Source organism: Hevea brasiliensis, chromosome 14 (assembly GCF_030052815.1).
Source record: "Hevea brasiliensis isolate MT/VB/25A 57/8 chromosome 14, ASM3005281v1, whole genome shotgun sequence".
Lineage (NCBI taxonomy): Eukaryota > Viridiplantae > Streptophyta > Magnoliopsida > Malpighiales > Euphorbiaceae > Hevea > Hevea brasiliensis.
Genome location: NC_079506.1, coordinates 91,195,951 through 91,218,408, shown reverse-complemented (window position 1 = coordinate 91,218,408; position 22,458 = coordinate 91,195,951). Strand labels below are relative to the sequence as shown.

General features: G+C 34.1%; 5 protein-coding genes across 12 annotated transcripts; 4 read left to right on the top strand and 1 right to left on the bottom strand.

Annotated features, from left to right (window-relative positions):
• The first annotated feature begins 1,861 nt into the window (after positions 1 to 1,861).
• LOC110633925 (expansin-A4) lies at positions 1,862 to 3,169 on the top strand. Its single transcript, XM_021782764.2, has 3 exons — positions 1,862 to 2,094; positions 2,186 to 2,498; positions 2,598 to 3,169. The coding sequence occupies exons 1-3, from the start codon at positions 1,953 to 1,955 to the stop codon at positions 2,899 to 2,901; spliced, it is 759 nt and encodes a 252-aa protein (XP_021638456.2). The 5' UTR covers positions 1,862 to 1,952; the 3' UTR covers positions 2,902 to 3,169.
• A 137-nt stretch (positions 3,170 to 3,306) lies between these two features.
• On the top strand, positions 3,307 to 5,859 carry LOC110633924 (uncharacterized). Its single transcript, XM_021782763.2, has 7 exons — positions 3,307 to 3,737; positions 4,296 to 4,344; positions 4,431 to 4,533; positions 4,636 to 4,731; positions 4,825 to 4,899; positions 5,060 to 5,129; positions 5,554 to 5,859. Exons 1-7 carry the CDS (start codon positions 3,333 to 3,335, stop codon positions 5,626 to 5,628), a joined length of 873 nt encoding a protein of 290 aa, XP_021638455.2. The 5' UTR covers positions 3,307 to 3,332; the 3' UTR covers positions 5,629 to 5,859.
• A 2,226-nt stretch (positions 5,860 to 8,085) lies between these two features.
• On the top strand, positions 8,086 to 10,242 carry LOC110633922 (uncharacterized). Of its 2 annotated transcripts, none has more exons than XM_021782762.2 (7): positions 8,086 to 8,394; positions 8,620 to 8,671; positions 8,837 to 8,939; positions 9,212 to 9,307; positions 9,401 to 9,469; positions 9,823 to 9,892; positions 10,021 to 10,242. In XM_021782762.2, exons 1-7 carry the CDS (start codon positions 8,233 to 8,235, stop codon positions 10,093 to 10,095), a joined length of 627 nt encoding a protein of 208 aa, XP_021638454.1. In that variant the 5' UTR covers positions 8,086 to 8,232; the 3' UTR covers positions 10,096 to 10,242. The 2 variants fall into 2 exon arrangements, with proteins under 2 accessions (XP_021638454.1, XP_021638453.1); XM_021782761.2 differs by having other exon boundaries at positions 9,395 to 9,469.
• Positions 8,678 to 13,934, bottom strand: LOC110633921 (reticulon-like protein B16). Of its 6 annotated transcripts, XR_002490908.2 has the most exons (7): positions 13,742 to 13,932; positions 13,458 to 13,622; positions 12,007 to 12,187; positions 11,770 to 11,914; positions 11,535 to 11,604; positions 10,966 to 11,271; positions 8,678 to 9,035 (listed from the first exon to the last, which is right to left on the bottom strand). XR_002490908.2 is itself a non-coding variant. In XM_021782760.2 (6 exons), the coding sequence occupies exons 2-6, from the start codon at positions 13,588 to 13,590 to the stop codon at positions 11,105 to 11,107; spliced, it is 696 nt and encodes a 231-aa protein (XP_021638452.2). In that variant the 5' UTR covers positions 13,591 to 13,595; positions 13,742 to 13,934; the 3' UTR covers positions 10,689 to 11,104. The 6 variants fall into 6 exon arrangements, 5 of the variants coding, with proteins under 5 accessions (XP_021638452.2, XP_057989886.1, XP_021638450.2 ...); XM_021782760.2 differs by lacking the exon at positions 8,678 to 9,035 and having other exon boundaries at positions 10,689 to 11,271; positions 13,458 to 13,595; positions 13,742 to 13,934; XM_058133903.1 differs by lacking the exon at positions 8,678 to 9,035 and having other exon boundaries at positions 10,689 to 11,271; positions 11,770 to 11,911; positions 13,458 to 13,595; positions 13,742 to 13,933.
• Positions 13,935 to 14,254: 320 nt separating this feature from the next.
• On the top strand, positions 14,255 to 20,828 carry LOC110633944 (disease resistance protein RUN1). 2 transcript variants are annotated; one of them, XM_021782790.2, is made up of 5 exons: positions 14,255 to 14,950; positions 15,769 to 16,843; positions 18,403 to 18,699; positions 18,799 to 19,767; positions 19,856 to 20,828. In XM_021782790.2, the coding sequence occupies exons 1-5, from the start codon at positions 14,457 to 14,459 to the stop codon at positions 20,498 to 20,500; spliced, it is 3,480 nt and encodes a 1,159-aa protein (XP_021638482.2). In that variant the 5' UTR covers positions 14,255 to 14,456; the 3' UTR covers positions 20,501 to 20,828. The 2 variants fall into 2 exon arrangements, with proteins under 2 accessions (XP_021638482.2, XP_057989882.1); XM_058133899.1 differs by having other exon boundaries at positions 14,257 to 14,950; positions 16,714 to 16,843.
• Positions 20,829 to 22,458: the final 1,630 nt, after the last annotated feature.

The window sequence follows — 22,458 nt, the reverse complement described above, 5'->3', positions numbered from 1 at the left end:
TATGCAGACAAATCCCATTGAATATTGAAAATATGATTTAACAGTCAAATATATAGGTAAAAATTAAAATTAAAATCAAATCTAGGTACATTTTGTCCCTCCCCACATGAAAAAAAATTGTGATGCTATGAGAGATGATGTTAATCCAATAAGGTTATTACAGTTAATTAATAATGATGAAATTAATCAATTTTGCTGGAAAGCATTTGAGGGTTATTATAATCTTTAAATGTATTACACAAATGAGTATGAATCTCTTAAAATTCTTTAAAAAATATTTAAAGAAATGCTTATGTTATTTTTCTATGAAAATGAGTTTTAATGTCATAGAAAAGCTTATGTTCCATTACAAAATAGACAAAAGTTGAAAGATTTGGTGGCAAAAGAATTTCTTGGTTTAGACTTTGGATAGTAGAAGAGATATCAAAGTTATCTTGTAAATGTGATTTTTTTTTAATCGATAAATAGAAGGCACATACGGAATTAATGATAGAAATAGATTGTTATTAAAATCATAACAATTTTAATAGAGTCCTTATTTTTATATAACCTATACACGGGCTAATCCTAATCAGACTAATTACTTAAAGAAAAAGAACAAAATATTGAGAAATAGATATGAAAAGGATGCATGAATACAAGGGGGCGTAAAGGGCGGGAGAGGCATGTGCATGTAACGTGGTAGGTCTCTAATTACACTATCAGTCGAGTTTTTAATTATATATATTAAAATCAAGGTACACACATAACAACAATATGTAATTATCAACTCTTAATCTTTTAATTCAAACGCCTAATCCTCTACGTCTATCCACAACTTTCACTACCCAACAAATTTTCTTCTTTTTTTCAACTTCCCTTAATTATCTTCATACGTGTGCTTCTAATTTATTCAACAATTTTTTTTATTCAAGACCTTTTTAATCATGTTTATTATTATTATTATTATCCCAACCGACATATGATTATGTTATGGAGATTTTCATCTAGAAAAATGTTTCTCTAAATCAGTTTATTTATTTTATGTTTTCGATTTATGATAAACCGGGTTTACATAAAAATTTCTTTTTGTTCATGTTCTAGTTAGGTTTTTTTCTCTCTTTTTTTCTTTTTTTTTAAATCGCCTACACTCTTTAAATTAAATCCAAAAAACAGTTTTAATCCAATAGAAAGGTTACTTGGTGGAAGTTCTTTACACTATTTGGATGTTATCGTTTTTCTACTAATGCAAAGAGGAAAGTATTGCTGGTTTGCACAAGTGAAATTTGGTTAAAGAAGGAAAACAGTTTCATTTCAAGATTGAATATCTTTGGCCAAATGGGCAAAACCACAAAATGTTTTCATCTATCTGCAGTTAAAGCCTTGAAATTAGAGAGTAGGATATGATATGTCTGCAAGAATGAACCAAGATAATGTGCAGAACATTGAATTGATGCTTATCTTCTAGAACCTACCCCCCAAGTTAGACCCCCAAATCCCATAATCAATGGCCCGAAAATTGCAGGTTAATTTGCGGAATCTGAGCCATTCAAGGAAGAAAAATTCCACATATATACTTCTAGTTTCACACGCAAGACATGTTAATGCTAAGAACAAGTAAACTAAACAGTTGATAAAATGCATGTGCAAGGGGGTCTTAGGATTAGAAGTTGGTAGGCCAACTCTGAACATTTGCATGTGCATTTAGATTCTTGAAAATGACTTCAGAAATCAGTTTTTTTTTTTTATTGATTTTAAATTTTATGGCTTTGGCTTTCTCTAATTCTCAAAACCATGAGCTTTTGTTATAACTTGTCTCTTGTTAGTATCCTAGTCCACATCAAATACTATTCCCTCCTTTAGCTATATAAGGATGCTCCCACTTCACTTTTCCTAAGCACCAAGCACTCAGCAATCAAGACTACCCTTTTTCTCATTCTATTTTTCCCTCAACAAATACACATATACAGACAATGGCCACAGCAGCATTCTCTGCAATTGCCCTTCTACTCTTTGTGCTCAATCTTTGCCTTAGAGGCACTTCTGGGGACTATGGAGGGTGGCAAGGTGGTCATGCCACTTTCTATGGTGGGGGTGATGCTACTGGGACAATGGGTTAGTATCAAGAAAGTGTCTTTCTTTTTTGTTAGGCCAAAAAAATAAAATGCTAGTTTAAATGTGAATTGAATGGTTGTGTTTCTTGCAGGAGGTGCTTGCGGTTATGGCAATTTGTACAGCCAAGGGTACGGTACTAACACTGCAGCACTTAGTACTGCCCTATTCAACGATGGCTTGAGCTGTGGAGCTTGCTATGAAATGAAATGTGACAATGATCCCAAATGGTGTCTCCCTGGAACCATCACAGTCACTGCTACCAATTTCTGCCCTCCTAACAATGCCCTGCCTAATGACAATGGTGGCTGGTGCAATACTCCTCTTCAACATTTTGACTTGGCTGAGCCTGCTTTCTTGCAAATTGCTCAATACAGAGCTGGAATTGTACCCATCTCTTTCAGAAGGTAAAAAGAAAGCATCCTCCAAAGTTAATTAATCAAACTCTTCACAATTTCACCATATTGTATTTGCATCATTAACAATCTTGTGGTTGGTCTAAACAGGGTCCCCTGTGTGAAGAAAGGAGGAATAAGGTTCACCATCAATGGACACTCTTACTTCAACTTGGTATTGGTCACAAATGTGGGTGGAGCAGGAGATGTACATTCAGTATCAATCAAGGGGTCTAAGACAGGGTGGCAACCCATGTCAAGAAACTGGGGCCAGAACTGGCAAAGCAATGCAATCCTCAATGAGCAAAGCCTATCTTTTCAGGTCACCACAAGTGATGGTAGGACAGTGACAAGCTACAATATTGTGCCTGCTAACTGGCAATTTGGGCAAACATTTGAGGGTGGTCAATTTTAGAGTTCTTTTTCAGGACAAGCAACTTAATTTATTTGCTAGTATTGTAGAATTGTTTGCGAGGATGGGAGGGGGTTTAGGGTATAGGAGAAGGTTGGCCCATGTGGCTGGCTGTTGCTGAGGTGGTATATTGGCACCCGCTAGGCCTTTTTTTATAACAAGAAAAATGAAATGATTGTGAGATGTTAGTTCTCCCCAATTTGGTTTTTAATCCCAGTTGGGGTAATTTATGTAACAAATATATATATATCATCACTTTGATTGTTGGTTCTCTTCTCCTGTTGTAAATTTACTGTTTTTATTTATTTGCTTCTTGCTTAAATTCAAAATCTCATAATTATATTCGATTTTTAAATTTATTTAAATATTACTTATTTATATTAAGAACATTGTGTCAAATTAATGAATAAGCCCTTTTTAAGATGACCTAGCGGATGAAAACTAAAGAACAAAGAACATGTCCACGCACAAAAATGACTGCACTCTATAGGGGGATGCTTCTAGTGGAAGCGAGACTATCAAGTCCTCCGTTCCATGTGGCTGCCTCTCCTCATTCTTCCCTCGCTCTCCTCGCTTTTAACAACCCACTCCTTGAAAAGAGATCACTTTACTACTGCCACTGTCGCTACCTCAAGAATCACTTTCCCTTGATATCATCATCGTTTTCGTCTTCACCCATCATGGCCCAGATGGAAAGCTCCGCTGGGGTTTCTACAGCTCCATCGTTTGATAATGGAGGGGATAATACCACTGTTTTTCCTTTGTCTTCTTCCACTGTTCTTAAAATCAACAAAGGAGACATCTCCAAGTGGTTTGTGGATGGCTCCTCTGATGCTATTGTAACCACCCTTCTCTCTCTCTCTCTCGCGCTGAGTGTGTGTGTCTGTTTCCCTTTTTATTTCTCTCTGGTTCTTATTTGTTTTAATAATGTCAAAGTTGCTTGATGTGGGTATATTTTTTACTTTATTATCTCGACTTGTTAATGATGCAATTTTTGTTTTCTGGGTAATTGTAGTCCATGGTTGCTGTGTGTGAAAGTGCTGTTTAGTAGTCTTGACATAAATTGACCTTTGCTAATTAATCCACCTATTATGCTGATTAATTTAGGTGCAACGTAATGATGAATTTATCATGTATGAGATGTGGGAGTTCCATAGACTCCTACAAGCTACAACTGAGTCGGTTTGGTGATGGATTCGGTTCTCTAATGGATTGTTAGAAATTTTAGATTTTTAAGTCATAAGTATTGTGCAATGAAGCAAAAAAGTTTTATGGAATACGAAGTTGTTCTATTTTTGCATTCAGAGCACCTGATTATACAAGTAAGATTGAAAGTTTTCCTGTTGAAATAATGGACAGAGGGCATATCACATACATTAGACGTTAATCTTTTGCAGGTTAATCCGGCAAATGAGAAAATGCTTGGAGGTGGAGGTGCAGATCGAGGTACTCCTGTCTTTTATAATTTCCTTTATGATTGACTCAAACTTGGTTTCAAGTTTTAAATTCTGATAAATACTGCATCTTACTAGCCATACATAGAGCTGCTGGACCAGAACTCTTAGATGCATGCTATAAGGTCCCTGAAGTTCAACCTGGAGTTCGCTGCCCAACAGGAGAAGCAAGAATTACTCCGTATGCTCTTCTTGCTTAACTTTTGTTATGCTGGAGATATATCTCTACCCTTGCATTTATTTAACATTTATCATTGAGTGATGACATGGTGAATATGTGCAGAGGCTTCAAATTGCCTGCATCTCATGTGATTCATACCGTAGGCCCTATCTATGAAACCGACAGGAATGCTGCATCCTCCCTGAAAAATGCATACAGGTTTGTTGTGACGCTGATTATGTACTTTCTTGTGAGTAGGGTTTTTATAATGATTTTAAATAAGATATCTTGTTTACCATTCCATGGTTGCAGAAACAGCTTCACAGTGGCCAAGGACAACAACATCAAGTATATTGCATTTCCTGCTATATCTTGTGGTGTTTATGGGTAAGTTGAAAGGAAGACATAAACATGAGAAAAAACTATTATTTACTGGATTAGATACCAGATATAGATTTCACCTGTTTTGGTGTCTGTAAAACCTATTCAGCAAGTTCCTTAATCTCTCAAAAATCATTGCGTTCTCTTTACTTCTCTAATATTTCAGATATCCATATGAGGAAGCTGCTTCAGTGGCTATATCGACAGTCAAAGAATTTGCTGATGACTTAAAAGAGGTATCTTTTTTTTTTTTTCTTTTGCTTGATGATAGGGACTCTAAATCACTTCATTTTTAAATGAACCATTGGCATTTTTATTCTATCAGATTCATGTTTGCCAACCATCTGCAGTTTTTTTTTTTTTAATCAAACGTGGCCCTCTGGTGAAAATATATAAGTAGTCATCCTGTGGTGAAAACAATATATAATTATCTTATCTTTGTAGATCTCTTATTATCTTGTTCCTTGCATAATTTTTGCAATGATTTTTAAGGTGGAAAATTTCATGTGCAAAAACCTTCCTGTAAAACTCATTCCTTACTCTTTTTAACTAGCAAATTATTAAACTCTGTAGCCCTATGGACCCATTCTTCATCATAAAGGTCTATGAGGTTCTGTAGTTTATGTCTTAGTGGCCTTTGCTCACAATTATTATTGACAGGTGCATTTTGTTCTGTTCTTGGATGACATCTACAATGTTTGGTTAAAGAAGGCAAAGCAATTGCTTCTACCTTAGCTTGCACAGCTGCTGGATTTTCATATACCCTTTAGATAAGATGCAGAACTGTTAATTTATCTCCTATTGAAGTTTGGAGGATTGTATGGGATTATGATATCATTGTGTAGTGCACTTGGATGGACTAGAGAGATGGTGCCAGCCATTTTAGTTAATTATTATGAATGCATGTGAGATAGTGGATTGTTGCAAACTTCCAATATTATATAATATGGGCTGTCTTCTTTGGTACCCTTGTTATATTGTCGTCACAGATTCAATTTTGAAACATAAATTGGTATTATGAGGATTTGTAGATTGATCCTGGTATTTAAAAGGATTGAATCAGAAAACAAATTTGCGTATCTGCTTGTTGATTGCTTCACCATCAGTGTTTTATTGATTCTCCTTCTATTGGTCACATTGAGGGCTTCTGGTACTTAACTCCAAATTCTGTCTGCTTGTGTTTATCAGGTCAATCTGATTTTCGTTTTTGGTTTGAATTTAATGTTTTTGTTGTGATCGAAATTCATGGGAGAAAGTACAGTGCCTGATTTTTATCTCCAGAAGCTTTCACGAAGAATGAGAAGTAGGCTTTTTACGATGAATTTAGAAAGTTACTTTCATCATACAATATTTTAACTTGTGAATAGCAAGAATTTATAGCAGAAGGTGAAAAGGCAGATACAAATATGAGTAAACTATATATTGTTGGTGATATTACATATTTCCGTTTCAAATTGATGTTTAATTGTTTTCTTGCATTTGATACTGTAAGGGTGGGTTTCTCTAAACAGTGACCTTGAGAGCACTTCTGTTTCTCTCCTCTTTAAATTTCATGTTTTCTGATTTCTGAATTCCATTTTTATTTTTCTTAACACATTTCCAAGTAATCAGAAGTATTATTTGAACAATGAGATTTCAACATTCCCAGTTAGGCACTCATAGATTATAATCAGCACCATCTTCTAAGGACTGCTTTTTCCACAGGCTATCTTGTTCTCTACCTAAAAAATATTCACCAGATGCCAAAATCCAAAGCTAAAATCTTCGTTTCATCAGGTGCATGTGTTTGCCTGCGGCTGCTGACTGCTGTGCTTAAGCGGATTGCTAGTTGTGATTTGTCTTCAGGAAAAGTTCGCAGGAAAGAAGTTTCCTTACAGTGAAGAACAAGAAATTTCCGAGTCATGTAGAAAGACAAAATCCTAAAGAACCAAAATAAAAAACCTTTTTCTCTTTTCATTTGGCTGATGTGCTTCCTCGAAAACTCTGCGAAAAGGACCTTGCCTTCTACTTTGTGGAGGTCTATTGAGACGCTCATCACCTCCTTCGAACATTGCCGCTCTCTCCAAACCTTTTTCTCTGTTCAGTTGGCTGCTGTGCTTTTTTGAAAACTGTGCAAAAGGAACTTGACTTCTACACTGTGGAGGTCTATTAGACGATCATCTTCTCCTTTGAACATTGCCACCATCTCCACTTAACATGCGAATCGACATCTCTTCTGGGATTTTTCCAGCGGTTCCTTCAATTGAAGTTGAGCATAGCCATGTTTTTCCTTTGGCTTCTTCGAATCTTCTCAAAGTCAGGAAAGGAGATATCAGCAAATGGTTTGTCGATGGCCACTATGATGCTATTGAGTGGCTGAATCAAACCTTTAAGATGTACTAATATAATTATCAATAATTGAGAACCGATTAATGAATAATGACAATATTAAAAGATGTTAGAGTAATTCATCCAAAAAGTTAACCCCTCATAATTTCGTGTAATTTAAATAATTCTTTTTGAGGAAATTTATCTATCAATTTATATAAATATAATAAAATTAATCCCACAATTTATTTTACTAAAATATGATAAGTAGTACTTTATTTTATTTTTTTTCTTATTTATCCATTTTAATCTTATTTTCTTAAAAATTTTACAACTTCGATTGATGACATGTAATGAATGATAAGTATAAGTTATTTAATTAAATAAAAAATTATAATAATTTATTAATATTAAAAAAACTAAGAGTTATAGTTATGAATTATATAAACTAAAGTCACCTTTTTATTATACATTATAATAATAATGTCATGTAATTAATTTTTTTATTATTAAAAAGTTTATAATAATAATTATAATTTCATTATTATTAGAAAAATTAAAAATTATAGTTTCAAATTATATAAACTAATATCATATATTAAAAATTAGATTAGTCATCTTATAATGCAAATAAAAGATACAATATTTAATTAAAATTTTCTCTCATACCTATCAAATAATATTTTAGTAATAATCAAAGTATTAAAAAAAGTGAAAAATAATTTATATAAATATTACAAAAATAATTTTCATCTCTTAAGAATTTATATTTTTATATTTTTTATAAGCTATTCGTAAAAATATTTTAAATAAACTAAATATAAATATGTAATAAAAATTATAAAATTAAATAATATATTAATAATAATTGTACCTGGACTCTCCTTCTTGGAAGCCACCTAAACCAATGGCTGTATTTTGACATTTTCTCCTGTTCTTAAAACTCAACAAAAAGATCATAGCTTTCACTCTGCGAAGGCCTATTGTGACGACGATCATCTCCTCCTTTGACCATCGCCATCTCCACTTATCATGCCGGTGGACATCTCTGAAGGGGTTTATCCGGCAGCGTTTCCTGCTCCTTGGACGTCAGATCAGCATACCCATGTTTTTCAATTGTCTTCTTCGAATCTTCTCAAAGTCAAAAAAGGAGATATCACCAAATGGTTCGTGGATGGCCGCTCTGACGCTATTGTAATTACCTCTAACTTACTGTTCCCACTAATAATTCTTTAGCTGTTTAGATTAAGAACCGACAACTCTGTTGAAGTCTTACAGTTTCCATAAAATCATCCATCTTAGAGATGCTTGTTTAAATGCAACAATTGTTATTCATTGGAGCAATTTGTTTTAATTATGAGATACAATAATACAAGGTTGATCCCAGTTTTATATCAATTGATTTATCATCTTCTGCAGGTTAATCCGACAAATATATTTATGCTTCCAGGTGGAATAAGCGTGGATACAGGTAATCTGGTTCTAATTTTATCTTTTATTTGGCTTTCACTGTCTCGAGATGTCACAGTTCAAAAGGTTTTGAAGATGAATATAGTACTATTAATCTAAAGTTCATTGGCAGTGTACTGCTTTTGTCTTGACCCAGCTTTTGACAAAATTGTATACATTTTGCTAGCTATACACAAAGCAGCCGGAACACAACTCGGAATTGCATGCAATGACATCCCTGAAGTCGAACCTGGAGTCCGTTGCCCAACTGGAGAAGCAAGAATTACGCCGTATGCTCTTCTTGATATTTACATTTAACATTTGCAATTAATGCTTGAATTTCCATTCCACCCTTGCAGCAGAGCTTCCTACTAGCATTATATCACCTGCATTTATTTGTTGATATACCAATAATATTAATATCAATATTTCAATTATAATCTTCATAATAGAGCATAGATTAATAGACAACTGTATTCACTATTCAGTCTTCTATAGACAACTGTGTATTTGTCTAATGCATCAATTTCTGTTGGAGAGATGATATGTTAAACGTGTGCAGGGGTTTCAAATTGCCTGCATCTTGCGTGATTCACACTGTTGGCCCCGTCTATTATTTTGAAAGGAACCCTGTAGCCTCCCTAAGAAATGCTTACAGGTGAATTGTAGCACTGATTGTACTCTTTCTTATGACTATTTCTTTGGTATATCATCCTAGATAAGATCCCTCGTTTACTGGTCACAGGAACAGCTTGATGGTGGCCAAAGCCAACAATATTGAGTACATTGCTTTTCCTGCCATATCTTGTGGTAATAACTTGTAAGTTGCCAATGGAACCACCTAGCTAGGCCTTTTCTGTTGGCTCCTATATTTCTGCTGCCTCTTGATGAATATATTGCATTGCACAACTCCAATTTAAGTAGATAAAAGTTTTTCTTGTTGAATGCTTTGGTTGAGTTATAGCCATACGTGCCTAGATGGTTGAGATTGTGAGAGTTGATTGGAGAAAGGAATTGTTATGCTTAGATATTGCCTTGCCCAAGTTTTGGCCATCAATAAACACAAAAACTCCAAGTGTCAAGGATGAGATAACAGATACTGAATTCATTAACTTTGGTGTTCTATAACTAGTGACAAGTTTGTTACCACTCTCAATTTTGTATATTTTTTAGGTATCCTTTAAAGAAAGCTGCAACAGTGGCTATATCTACAGTCAAAGAATTTGCGAATGACTTCAAAGAGGTGTGGATAAAAACTAGAGTTTCCTGTGATAGACCATTTGATTTCAATAGATGCTCACAGCTCTCTGCTAGAGGGCTATATACACTCTAAAATTACATAACTTGTAGCTCTTTCATTGTTGTTGGCAGGTGCACTTTGTTTTGTTTTTGGATGATGTTTACAAGGATTGGTTGGACAAGACAAGGGAATTGCTCCTACATTAGCTTGGTTCAAGTATCCACTTCTGATTTTGTAGAATAAATTTTAAGTTCAATTATCAAATCCGAATACAAATATGCTGTTCATTGTCATGTTACAGTAACCTACCATTGAACAAAATAAACTTTTATTTATTTATATTTGGAACAAAATCTTCTTGTCGTTTGATTTGATATCCTTTTATATTCAGTGCAACTCTATTGAAAAACTGTATCATTTTCTTATCAGTTTAACTGTAGTTTTTGTAATTTAAATACTTTTCTGTTTATACATTTGAGGAAATGAGCTCCAGTCCCTTCTCAAAAATTAACAATTATAGATATGAGAGCATTGGAAGACTTCAATCTCCGTAAACAGAAGACAAGTAACGGATGTTGAATATAAAATTGATAATTGTAGCTTATTTAAGTTTTGCATCGTGGAAATGGAAGATTTAAGTATTAGAACCAAAACTTCAATAGACTCCAAGAAAAAGACCAACAGCTGAGTGCTTCCATCTTACTAGTCACAGCACCAGCATCGACTAGTCACCGCACCAGCATCTACTGGTCACAACACCAGAAATTAAGTAAACAAGGTTCTTGTCGTACGAAGTAACTGTTCTTTAAAGGGAATTATCTTTCTTTTTCATCAAAGAATATCAATGTACAATTAATCCTACTAGGCTATTACGTACAATCCATCTAATTCATCTTTCCCGAGGAAATAATCCCACATGAATAAAAATTAAACTAGCTCTAAAATTTAAAATACAGAGATTTTAAGAATGAATGGGAAATTAACCTAGCAAGCCAAACTTCAAAATTTCACATGTTTACAGAAGCTTATGAAACAATTTGTTCAGTTCATTGTAACAAGGATAGGGGAGACAGCACCTGGTCATCTTTAGTGAAGAACCAATCTCGGCAAATACACAGCAAATATAGATGATTTTGCCAAACATGAAACTCTGCAGCCTTGGTGAAATTCTGAGCCACAAAACAGACTCAACCATCATCTGCATGTATTTCACACTTATGCATCTTTGTCCTTGGATAAACTGTGAGGGATTCTACTAATAACACTCTCATCCACTATCTTATAGTGATGTGATAATTTCCTATGAATCATCCCGCAATATTTATCAATGTGCTCTTCATATTTGCTATACAAGGCAGGAATTGTAATGGATAAGATGGTTCCTGTCATCAAGACCAATGGCAAACCTGTAAATATTTGGGTCATCCATCTACTAATCACAAACATTCAAGGGATGCATTCAAGCAATCAAAGGAGACCTACAAGTTACATGCATAACCAGAATATACAATGGGTCTCACAAGGTTCAAGACTCTAACGATAGGAGTACACTACACAAGGTTTTAACAAATAAGCAAGGCGCCAAAGAATTTTAACAAAGAATAGAGGCAGCATTTTCTTAACAGACTGAGCATGCAGTGCATACCTGCATAGGCAAGAGTGAAGAAAGAGAAGTAGCTACCAACAGCAGACAGGAGCCATAGACAGACCACCACCTGTCAAATAAAAAAACTTTTATATAACTTACTAAATCAGTATGCAACACAGAGCATATATGGAAGACAGACAGATATTGAAGCACTTTTGATGACTCATTTGGCTAAAAAACCTTCATTGGATGGCATAAACTCTTTAATCATCTTATGTTAATCAATACTAACCTTGAAAAAGAGTCTAAAATCTTTTCCAATAGTGATGTCATGAGCCAAAAGAAGAACATTATTGATTTTAACACGAAAAGATGCGGCAGCATTATTAACCATTTCTTCTGACAAAACTAGCTCTGGTAATGATTGTGGTTGTCTGCTAAAAAAGGAAAAAAGAGTGGTTGACATCAGAAATGATTTCAGAAACAAAAGGGACTACCAATGAATAAAAGTAGTAGGTATCAGTCATACTTATTTCTGATAGCAGCAAATTTGGTATGGAAGAATAACAATACAGTCACAACCAGCAAGACATCTGAACAAATAGTTAAGAATGGTAATCCAGACCGCTCAAATATAAACCATGCAATTGTTGCAACAACAATGACACCAAACGAAACATGCCGCCGCTTCCACAAAATCACATCAGCAGCTACCATTAAAGAGAAATTTGTCAAACATCAATAAATGCCAAATATCAAGTGCACTATATGTAGACATATGTAGCAATTATGGAGATAATATCAAATGGTCTAACATAATCATGATAAACAGTAAAATGTTTGCCCAAGTTCTCATTAAATTTTTACTTAGATACATTGATTAGATAATTGTTTTTCAAAACAGCAAGGATGAACCAGCAATACTCCTAGTCCTACTCAACAAAGCATCTACCCAACTAGTTAGCATCAGTGAGAGATATTTAGCCCAATTAGTGAGGCATCGCAGTGAGGATTTAATCCAAAATCGTTCAGAGTGTAGAAAGCGAATCCATATAGCCGACCCCAAATTTTTTGGATAAAGGCTTAGTTGAGTTGAGTTGAGTTGGGTAGTGAGGCATGGCAGAGAAGAGGAATGAAAGAAATAAGTTAAAACACAAATTCATAAGGCTGGAGCTAAAATACTAAAAAGAAATATAAGCCCAATAAAAACTTTTTGCAAGAATAGCAGTGCAACCACCAAAGGACACTATGCAAATTCATCTAACGCTCTATCATGTCACACTTATACATGCTGAGTTTTGAGGAAAATAAGCTTCTAAATTTTGAGGAAAATAAGGTTCTAAATTAGAGTATTTCATTATCGATTTTGAAATGACAACAAGGTCACACATAAGGTAAGTCTCAATATATAACAGCACATTGGTGGCAATATAAATAGCATATATCACTTATTAATCCATAGAGAATGAGCAGAATACAATAAACAAAGGTGACAGTGAAATCACAGGAAAGAAACAAAAAATATTACAGTTGGTGTAGAAGTTGAAACATAAACTTGTAATTTATAGTATTTGCAACAAAAAAAAAAAAACGAAGACCTCGACTCTGCAATTTCAAAACTAACAGCCATTGAAATGATATAAAGCAGGACAATTTATTCTATAAATGCTACATAAAGCAGGACAATTTATTCAGAAATCTTTAACACATAAAAATTGTGTTGTTATTTATACATTTTACAAATGATAAACCCCATTTCACCATGTAAATAGAACCAAGCAGCATGAGTAGACTGAAGAAAAAGACCCTTTTCATTTTTCAATGTATATTCAAGAGAATTCATCTGAAAAACTTCCATTGAAAGTAGAAGCACATTTCTGGAAGCAGCTTCCTAATTATCTTGATTTAAAAAAGAAAAACCATCTAACCAAGAAAACCCCAAAAATTTCCTTTTTGTTTTTCCCCTTATTTTAAAAATACCTTTGCCACCGCCCATAAATTGATGAAGTGAGGCTTGCCGACCAAATAATCGATACCCAGATGCTATAGTCGAAGAAGAACAACTATCGGAAGCTGCTGTGTCTTTTCTTGTCTCTCCCCCATTGCCATCCATTCTATCTACAAAATCAGCTGAATTCTCCATTACTATTAAAAAAGAACAATCCCAGTTAGGAAATTTACTTCCATGAATAAAGGGAAGATCGAAAGCAAATCCAAATCCTTTGCAAAACTGATTTGAAGAATAAAAAAATATATATTTTTACTTTCCCGTTCTGGGATGTAGCCTTGGAGGATCTGGGAGTTTAAAAGCAAGGGCCTTTCTTGCGTTTTTGAAATGTCTTCACGATTTTCCAAAAAGAAGGTGCCAAGAAGACGACAGTGAAGTCAGAGAGGATGGCGATTACCTACTTCTTCCCCAAAGTTTCAAAATATAAGTTTCTAGAGTTTTAACAATAAATTCTATATATTATTATAATTATTATTTATTTAAGATTGATTTTATTTATATTGAAATTATATATTTTTTTTACAATAAATTCTCTATAAACCCTCCTTAAAAAATTTCGCTATAAATATTCTATATATCCTTCTAAATTAATATATTATTATTATTATTACTGATAAATTTGAATATTGAATTTTACTTTATTTTATAGGATATGGTATAGAAAAAATATACATCTTCTTATATATTTTTTTTTGCTATGTGATTTTTTTTTATTAATATCCATTTACAACAATGAGTTTATAAAACTATCCTGAGATTTTAATTTAATAAATATTTTTAAAATAGTTACCTTCTGTTGCCAGCATAATCAGTAATGACGAACTGTCTTTAAGCCTTTTTCATAGTGGGGTTCTTACCTGGAAAAAATAGTGGGGTTCTTACAGTTGACACTCCTTTTACTTTCATGTCTCAAGAGTCTCTCTTCCCCTTTATTGTGATCTCCCACACAACCAACGAGTTCACTTTCTAATATGGCTTCTTGTTCATCATCTTCTTCTTCCCTCAAAGAAGAAAAATATGAAGTATTTCTTAGCTTCAGAGGTGAGGACACTTGCTCTAATTTTGCCAGTGATCTTAATGCTGCTCTGTGTCAGAAACAAGTCAAGACCTTCGTGGATGATTCACTTAGAAGAGGAGATAATGAAATATCGCCACTAATTTCAGAAGAAGTGATCGAAGAATCAAAGCTAGCGTTGATTATTTTCTCAAAATACTTTGCTTCATCCACCTGGTGCTTGGATGTACTTGTAAAGATTCTTGAATGCAAGAGGCGAAATGGGCAGATAATTGTACCTGTTTTCTACCATGTAGATCCATCAGATGTTGAGAAGCAGACTGGGTATTTTGGAGATGCATTTGTTAACCTTGAAGAACAATTCAAGGAGGAGATGGATAAGGTGCATAGGTGGAGGGCTGCTTTGAGAGAAGTTGCCAATCTTTCTGGTTGGGTTTCGCTGGCTACGAGGTAACAAGTATCATTTTTCTTTTGTTTCTACTATGAATATGTGAATATGTCTATGATATGAAATACTTTATTATTTCCAAGAGGGAGAAAGAAAGAGTGGGTGAAATTGAAGATAGCTGTCTAATTAGGTTTGGATTAGAATCAAGATTTAACCTTTATTTTATTGAGCCAGCTGCTTCTAATATTTACACCTGATGATCCATCACAATTCATTGGTTTGTAAAATTGAGTCATTGGTCCTCTAAAGTTGAGAAATTTAATTCTCCAGAAAATGAGAAAACAGGAAATAGTAGATTAGAGGAAATTATCATGAGATTAGGCATACATAATACTGCCTTTAGAAACATTTTGTGTGAGTACTGCTATCATTCATCATGATGTTTCAACTTGTTTGACCCATTTTTTTCTGAAAATATTATGGTATTATGAGTCATGTGAAAACAATGATATTAAATTTAGCTGGTAGAAACTACAAAAACAAAAGCTGTTTGTAATAGTTCCATGGTGAATGAAAGAAAAGAGAGTGAAAACTTTGTTTTTCCCCCCTAACTTTTGTTGGCGTTTGCATAGCTAGCAACATTATCTTTCCATTTTTTCACCAAGGAAAGGATTTCATAAGAAATTATATAATTTATGTGGATGAAAAAGGAAAGGAAATTATTAAAAGGTTAGCTTCCTCAAAACAACTGTAATTAATCATTAGTGATATGTGTTCCAATCATAATTAACTGCAGACATGTGCACATGCTTGTATGTACTTATATCTGCATCTGTTTCAGCTGGTCTTTCCAAATGATTTTGCTCTTCATGTATGGCAGGCCTGAGTCTAAACTCATTAATGAAATTGTTGAATCTGTGAAACTGAATTGTGAAAATCTGAATGATATTCGGGGGCTAGTTGGACTCCAACCACGTTTAGAGGAAATTGAAAAATTATTAAGCATTGGATTGGCTGATTTTCGTATCATAGGAATTTGGGGAATGGCTGGTATAGGTAAGACAACCGTTGCTACTGCTATTTTTAAACGAATCTCTTATCAATTTGAATCTTCTTGCTTTGTTGCAAATGTGAGGGAAGAATCAGAGAAACATGGGCTGACTCATTTGCGAAAAATGCTCTTCTCTAAACTGTTGGGCTTGAGAATAAGCACTCCAGATTTTGGCTTCACTTTTACAAAGCACAAGCTTCAACGTAAAAGGGTTCTAGTTGTTCTTGATGACATAAATAATTTAAGACAGATAGAATTTTTAGTTGGAGGACATGGTTGGTTTGGCCTAGGGAGCAGAATCGTTGTAACATCACGAGACAATCAAGTTCTAAAGAATGTAGTCGACGAAACATATGAGGTGAAGGAATTAGATCGCCATGATTCTCTTCAACTTTTTGTTATGAATGCATTTAAACAAGACATTCCCAAGGATGATGATTTGGAACTATCAAATAAAGTGGTAGACTATGTTAGGGGCAATCCATTAGCTCTTAAAGTTTTGGGCTCCTCTTTCTTCGGCAAGACCAAACAAGAATGGAAAAGTGCCTTAGATAAGCTTAAAGAAGTTCGTAATGAAGAAATCCAAAATGTGTTGAAAATTAGTTATGATGGGCTAGACAGTGAAGAGAAGGACATATTCCTTGATATTGCTTGTTTCTTTAAAGGCAAGGAGATTGGTTTTGTGAAAAGATTTCTGGATGGTTGTGGTTTTTTCTCAGATATCGGATTAAGCATTCTCATTGATAAGTGTCTTATTACAATTTTTGATAATAGGCTACAGATGCATGATTTATTGCAAGACATGGGTTGGGAAATTGTTCTTAAAGAATCCATTAAAGAGCCTGGCAAACGCAGCAGGTTGTGGAGAGCTGAGGATGTCCATCATGTATTGACAAAAAACTTGGTGAGATCCTAATGCATTAACTATCTTTTTCTAATGAAATACGGGCAACTTGTGATTAGGAGTGTGCAGTTGTGGTTCCAGTTCGGTTCTTTTCAAGAACCAGAATCGAAACCGAACTTTGGTTCATTCACTTTGTTGGAACTGGAAACGTAATTGAACTTTGGTTCAATTCTAAGTATTTGCGGTTCTTGTTCTTATTCTAGTTTCGGTTCCAATTTCAGCTTTAGTTCTAGTTCGTTTCTTGGTTCCTGCACCCGTGTAAATTATAATATTATTGTATTTCTTTTAAAAGAATAAAAATAATTATAAATTTCTAACATCAAAAGAACAATAATAATAATGTACTAACACTAAAATAACAATAATAATATCAAAATAAAATAACAAAAAAATAAAGACTTATTCAAGAAAAATGCTAAAATCAAACTAACAATCTTCACATAAAAAATATAAGTTAGCATCGAATATCCATAATACGTCATATAATATTTGCTTCCCAAATATAAAATAACACAAAATCAACAAACATAACATAAAGTCAAGCTTTATTTCCATATTTTCCACTCTAAAAAACTCCAATTAGCTTCCAAGTTCTAAGCCTTCCTCCAATATGATGGCACCTTCATTTTCACCCAATTAATTTTATCACATGAAAAAGAAAGTAAGTTGAAAGAAAAATTTATTATTAAAACATCAATAAAAATATAATACTAACATCTAAATAACAATACTAATGTAAAAATATATATATATATATATATAATCCTTAATAAATATATTATACTATTTTTACCCATTTCTTAATATATAGTATTTAACTAGAAAATAGATATATAATTAAGGATTAGAAAGTATATTATTATGACTAAAAGGTAATTTAGTCATATAATTAATGATTGTAAGATAATTTAATGTAGTGATAATTAAAAGGAACAAAAATTAATATTAGGTTATATATATATATATATATATATATATATATATATATAATTTTACTAAAACTATATAATATATCTAAAAAATCATAAAGGAAATTGTTATGGATTATGAGAAGTCAATATTATGTTCCTAATTAGTAAAAGATTCCTAGTAAGTATAGGATATAGCACAATTATAGGAAAGAATTGTGTGCGCACGCGCGCGTGTGTGTGTGTGTAATTTGCTTTAGGATGAATGAGAATGATAATGATGTAGTTTTTAAGTTATTTCCTTCTCTTCTCTTTCTTTCCTTTTCTTTCTCTTTCTTCTTATTCTTAGTTCTTAAGTCTGAACAAAAAATATATGTATAAAATCGGGTCTTCGGTTCGTTTCTGCTATGATTCTGGTTCAATTCTTGATAAAGAACTATAATTGAACTAAAACAGTAAAATAAATTCGGATCCTATAGTAATGGTTCTTTTTCGATTTTGATTTGGTTTGATGTGGTTTTTTTGTTCTATTCGCGTCCTAGAACAATGCACACCCCTAATTGTGATATAGTTTTCATTTGGGAAGAGCTATTAGTTGTGTATATGCCTGTGTAATATGTGTTCTATTTATTGTGTGCTTTTGTTTTATAGGGAACTAGAAGAATTGAAGCCATATCCTTAAACATGTCCGCAGTTTCAGAGATTCAAGTAGATTTTAAAGCATTTTTTGCAATGACTAATCTTAGATTGCTTGAATTCTATACTCCAGAGATGGGAAACTATAAAGTGCACCTTCCTCATGGTCTCATGTCTCTTCCTGATAAGTTAAGATATCTCCGTTGGGATGGATACCCTCTGAAATCTTTCCCATCTAATTTTGTTCCTCAGAATCTTGTGGAACTTATCCTGTCTGATGGTAAAGTTGAACAACTTTGGATAGGAGTCCAGGTATGCTTAATATCTATACACGTCTACCTTTTGGTTCTTTGAACTAACTGGAAAGCAAACATATAACAACTTATTGTAGCAAATTCCATTTTGTCGCAGAATCTTGTGAATTTAAAAAGGATAAGCCTTCGGGCTTGCAACCATCTAATTGCAATTCCAGACCTCTCTCGGGCCACAAATCTGGAGGAAATAGATCTTTCCCATTGTATAAGTTTGGTTGATGTTTTCTCATCAATTCGATGTCTCAACAAGCTTATCCATCTGAATATAATATCATGCAAAAGTCTTAGGAATCTTCCAGGCAGCATTAATATGGATACAAGGGGGGATGCAGCAGAAGAACTTCAAGATGACATTTGCTCCTGGAAATCTCTTCAATATTTGTCTGTCCATGGTTGCTCAAGACTCGCCAAGTTCCCAGAGATTTCAGGGAACATAAAACAGTTGGATTTAAGTGGGACTTCAATAAAGGATGTTCCTACATCAATTGGATGTCTATCTGGTCTTGTTGACTTGGCATTGAGAAACTGCTCAAAACTTGAGAGTCTCCCAGGCAGTATTTGTCAGTTGAAACTTTTAGAAATACTTCAGGTAGATGGAACGAGCATAAAAGAGTTGCCCTCTCAAATTGAAAATCTACAAGGACTTGTTGAATTGAGCTTGAGTAACTGCAAAGACCTTGTGAAATTGCCAGAGAAGATTGGGCATCTAAAATCTTTGCGGAAACTAGTTCTCAATGGTTGCAATCTGCTTGAAATACCAGATAGCATTGGCTGCTTATCCTCATTGAAAGTATTAGATCTCAGTGAAAACAATTTCGAGATCCTACCTGCGTGCATCAGTGAACTCTCAAGATTGCTATACCTTGGCTTAAAATATTGCAAGAGGTTTCAATCACTGCCGCAGCTTCCACCACGTCTAATATTATTGGATGCACATGAATGTACTTCATTGGAAACAGTATCAGGCTTACTTACTAGACTCAAGAAATACAATTTTGAGTTCATTTTTACCAATTGCCTCAAATTGGATGAGAGTACACAGAGGACCATTCTGTTATATGTTCAGGTCTCTCTCTCTCTGTCTCTCTCTCTCACACACACACACTTCTATTTGTTTTTCTACCTCTTTCACATTAAAGTTATGTTCATTACAGATGTCTTTTCTACGAGGACGATACCCTTATAGTTTTCACTTCCCTGGAAGAACGATTCCAAAGTGGTTTGTCAATCAAAGCAGGGGATCTTCACTAACAATTCACCTACCTCCAGATTGGTTTAATTGCAAGTTCCTGGGTTTCACCTTGTGTGCTGTTGTTAAATTTCAGGACTATCTCGCTGACAGTGGTTTCCAAGTTTTAGGCAGTTACCATTTCAAAGATAGTTACTCTCATCACTTGCATTTTAGTTTTTGTTTTGGTGGTTGGGATGCTGAGCAAGGTCATCCAAGATCAATCTTGTCTGATCATCTGCTTCTGGGGTTTGATCCTTCTTTATATGCTGAAGGATATGAAATTTTCAGCCAGCATTACTACAATGAGGTGTTGATTGAATTCCGCTTTCTGGATAGGTTCCTAAAGCCTGTAGGTACTGAATGCAAGGTGAAAAAATGTGGTGCCCGCCTAGCATATGCTCAAGATGAGAAAAATGCCAGTTCTATGATGAGAGAAACTAAAAGATGTTGTGATGACAACTACTACAACGAGGCTGAACTCTGTGGATGTGGAAATGATGGCTCTAACAAGAAGAGAGACTGCAAAAGATTCAAAGAAACCAACTATATACATAATGCATGGCCTTGAATGATAACACGAAAATTAGCAATTTCCCCCCACTGCTGTCCTCCAGAAACATGCCTTATTTATTGATCTCATTTTTCTTGGTTTGAGGCATAACTTCTTTGGAGGTTTAGGATTTGATTTCATTTCTCTCCAAGTTAATTGTGCTCTCTCTCTCTCTGTGTGTGTGTGTGTGTGTGTGTGTGTGTCTGTCTGTCTCTCTCTTTCTTTAACTGAAAACAATCTTTATTATTTGCTTAGAGCATTTCAATTTACTGGTTTCTTGGTATCAGGTCTTGTGTTTAGGAGGACACATAACTAATCTATATGTTGTCAAATATGGCTTCCTTTATTTGCTTGATACATTTGAAAATCACGTACTTAGTTGGGTAACATATTCTTAAGGTGGCTATGGAATAAGAAAGCTTCTTTCCCAGTTGCTGTCCTTTACGTTATATTGAATTTAATTGTGTAAGACACTGTGTTAGGACTCTAAACCTAGATAAGAATTTCTTTCACAAGGTAATATCATTTTTTATCTATGTTTATGTCTTGATTAGTCCTCTTTTATTTTGCTGTAACACCACGAGAAAGTTTTATGATTTCCACAACCTAAATGGATCATCAATTAATCTGTTCTCTTTTGTAAGGGTTCTTTCAGATGAAATGTACTTGCTTTCAAATATATGTTGCAGGAGCTGGTTAGAATCTGAAAGATGTTATAATGCATCAATATTCCTTCTGCTTGTCTTCGATTTTTCTTCCCTACTCTTTCCTATTTATATTCTGTATTGCAGCTCTTCTTTTTTGTAGGCCTGGTCATTTATTTTTATGACTTAAGAACAATTATTATGATATCCCATGTTAACTATAGAGTTGGTGTTAGAGAATCCTATGACCAGAGAAAAGCACGGGAAAATATAATATTTGGTCTTTTCTTGGCCATACGGTACATTTACTTTCATGACCTTTTTAGCTTGAGCAACTCTTTAAGCATCTGTAGAAGAATGGAAAGGAACTCAGGATGATCTTCTTTTATTAGTGTTATTAGTTTGTCTTTTGTTTTTTCACTATTGCATTTTGCATTCATTAGAACAAGCGAGAAGAAACTGAGTTACCAACATTGTACATGTAATTTTTCATTTATTATCTGACTGAGACCAATGGAAAACAAAAACTATGCAAATAACATAACAATGAGCCCAAATCTATAACTGTGAAGCCAATCCTTTAGTTTATTTTCCTCTTCTAATTTTCTGTTTTCACTGAAGTGTCATATTTATTGATGCATCTGTTAGGATTGTTATACATGTGCTAGTATAAATGGGGAATTGAGTTGTAATTTTGGATATCCAACAAATAATTCAAGAATTCTCTAAAGTTTCTCTCTATCTTTATCTTCCTCAATCTCCCCTTCTTCTTCTTTGTAACACCCCTAAGTTCGGTAGTGCGTTCTGCTGCTCCAGTGACCAGTGCTGTCCGGACAGCTAGGATGCCTAGAACTACACTTCAATGTGAGTGAGGAGACATGAAATAATGAAATACAAGAAAAGAAAATACAAGAAAAACAAAGGAAAAATAATAGCAAAGAAAGGTAATCAAGTTAAACGAGCCGGGAAACCTAACGATGGGTGACCGCACCGGGAAGTCACGGCGTGGACCGTTGACTAGCCCTGGACTGCGGGGAACCCTGGAAAACATTTTTGGGACTTAAATAGACCCTTATTGAAGAATAAATATCATTAGAAAGATCAAAGAAAAATTAAATAATTAGTACAAAGAAAAGTGAGAAATCGAAAAACAGACAAAACCCGGTGTTACCGAAAAATCGGGAATGCAACCCGAACAGGGGCATTATGGTTAATTGACATCCCGAAGTGTCTTTTGACCTAAATGTCCACTAAAAATAAATAATATTACACTTGGAAAATAAAATGAAAAATTAGTTTAGTGGTACCTAAAGTAAATAGCTAAAATCATGG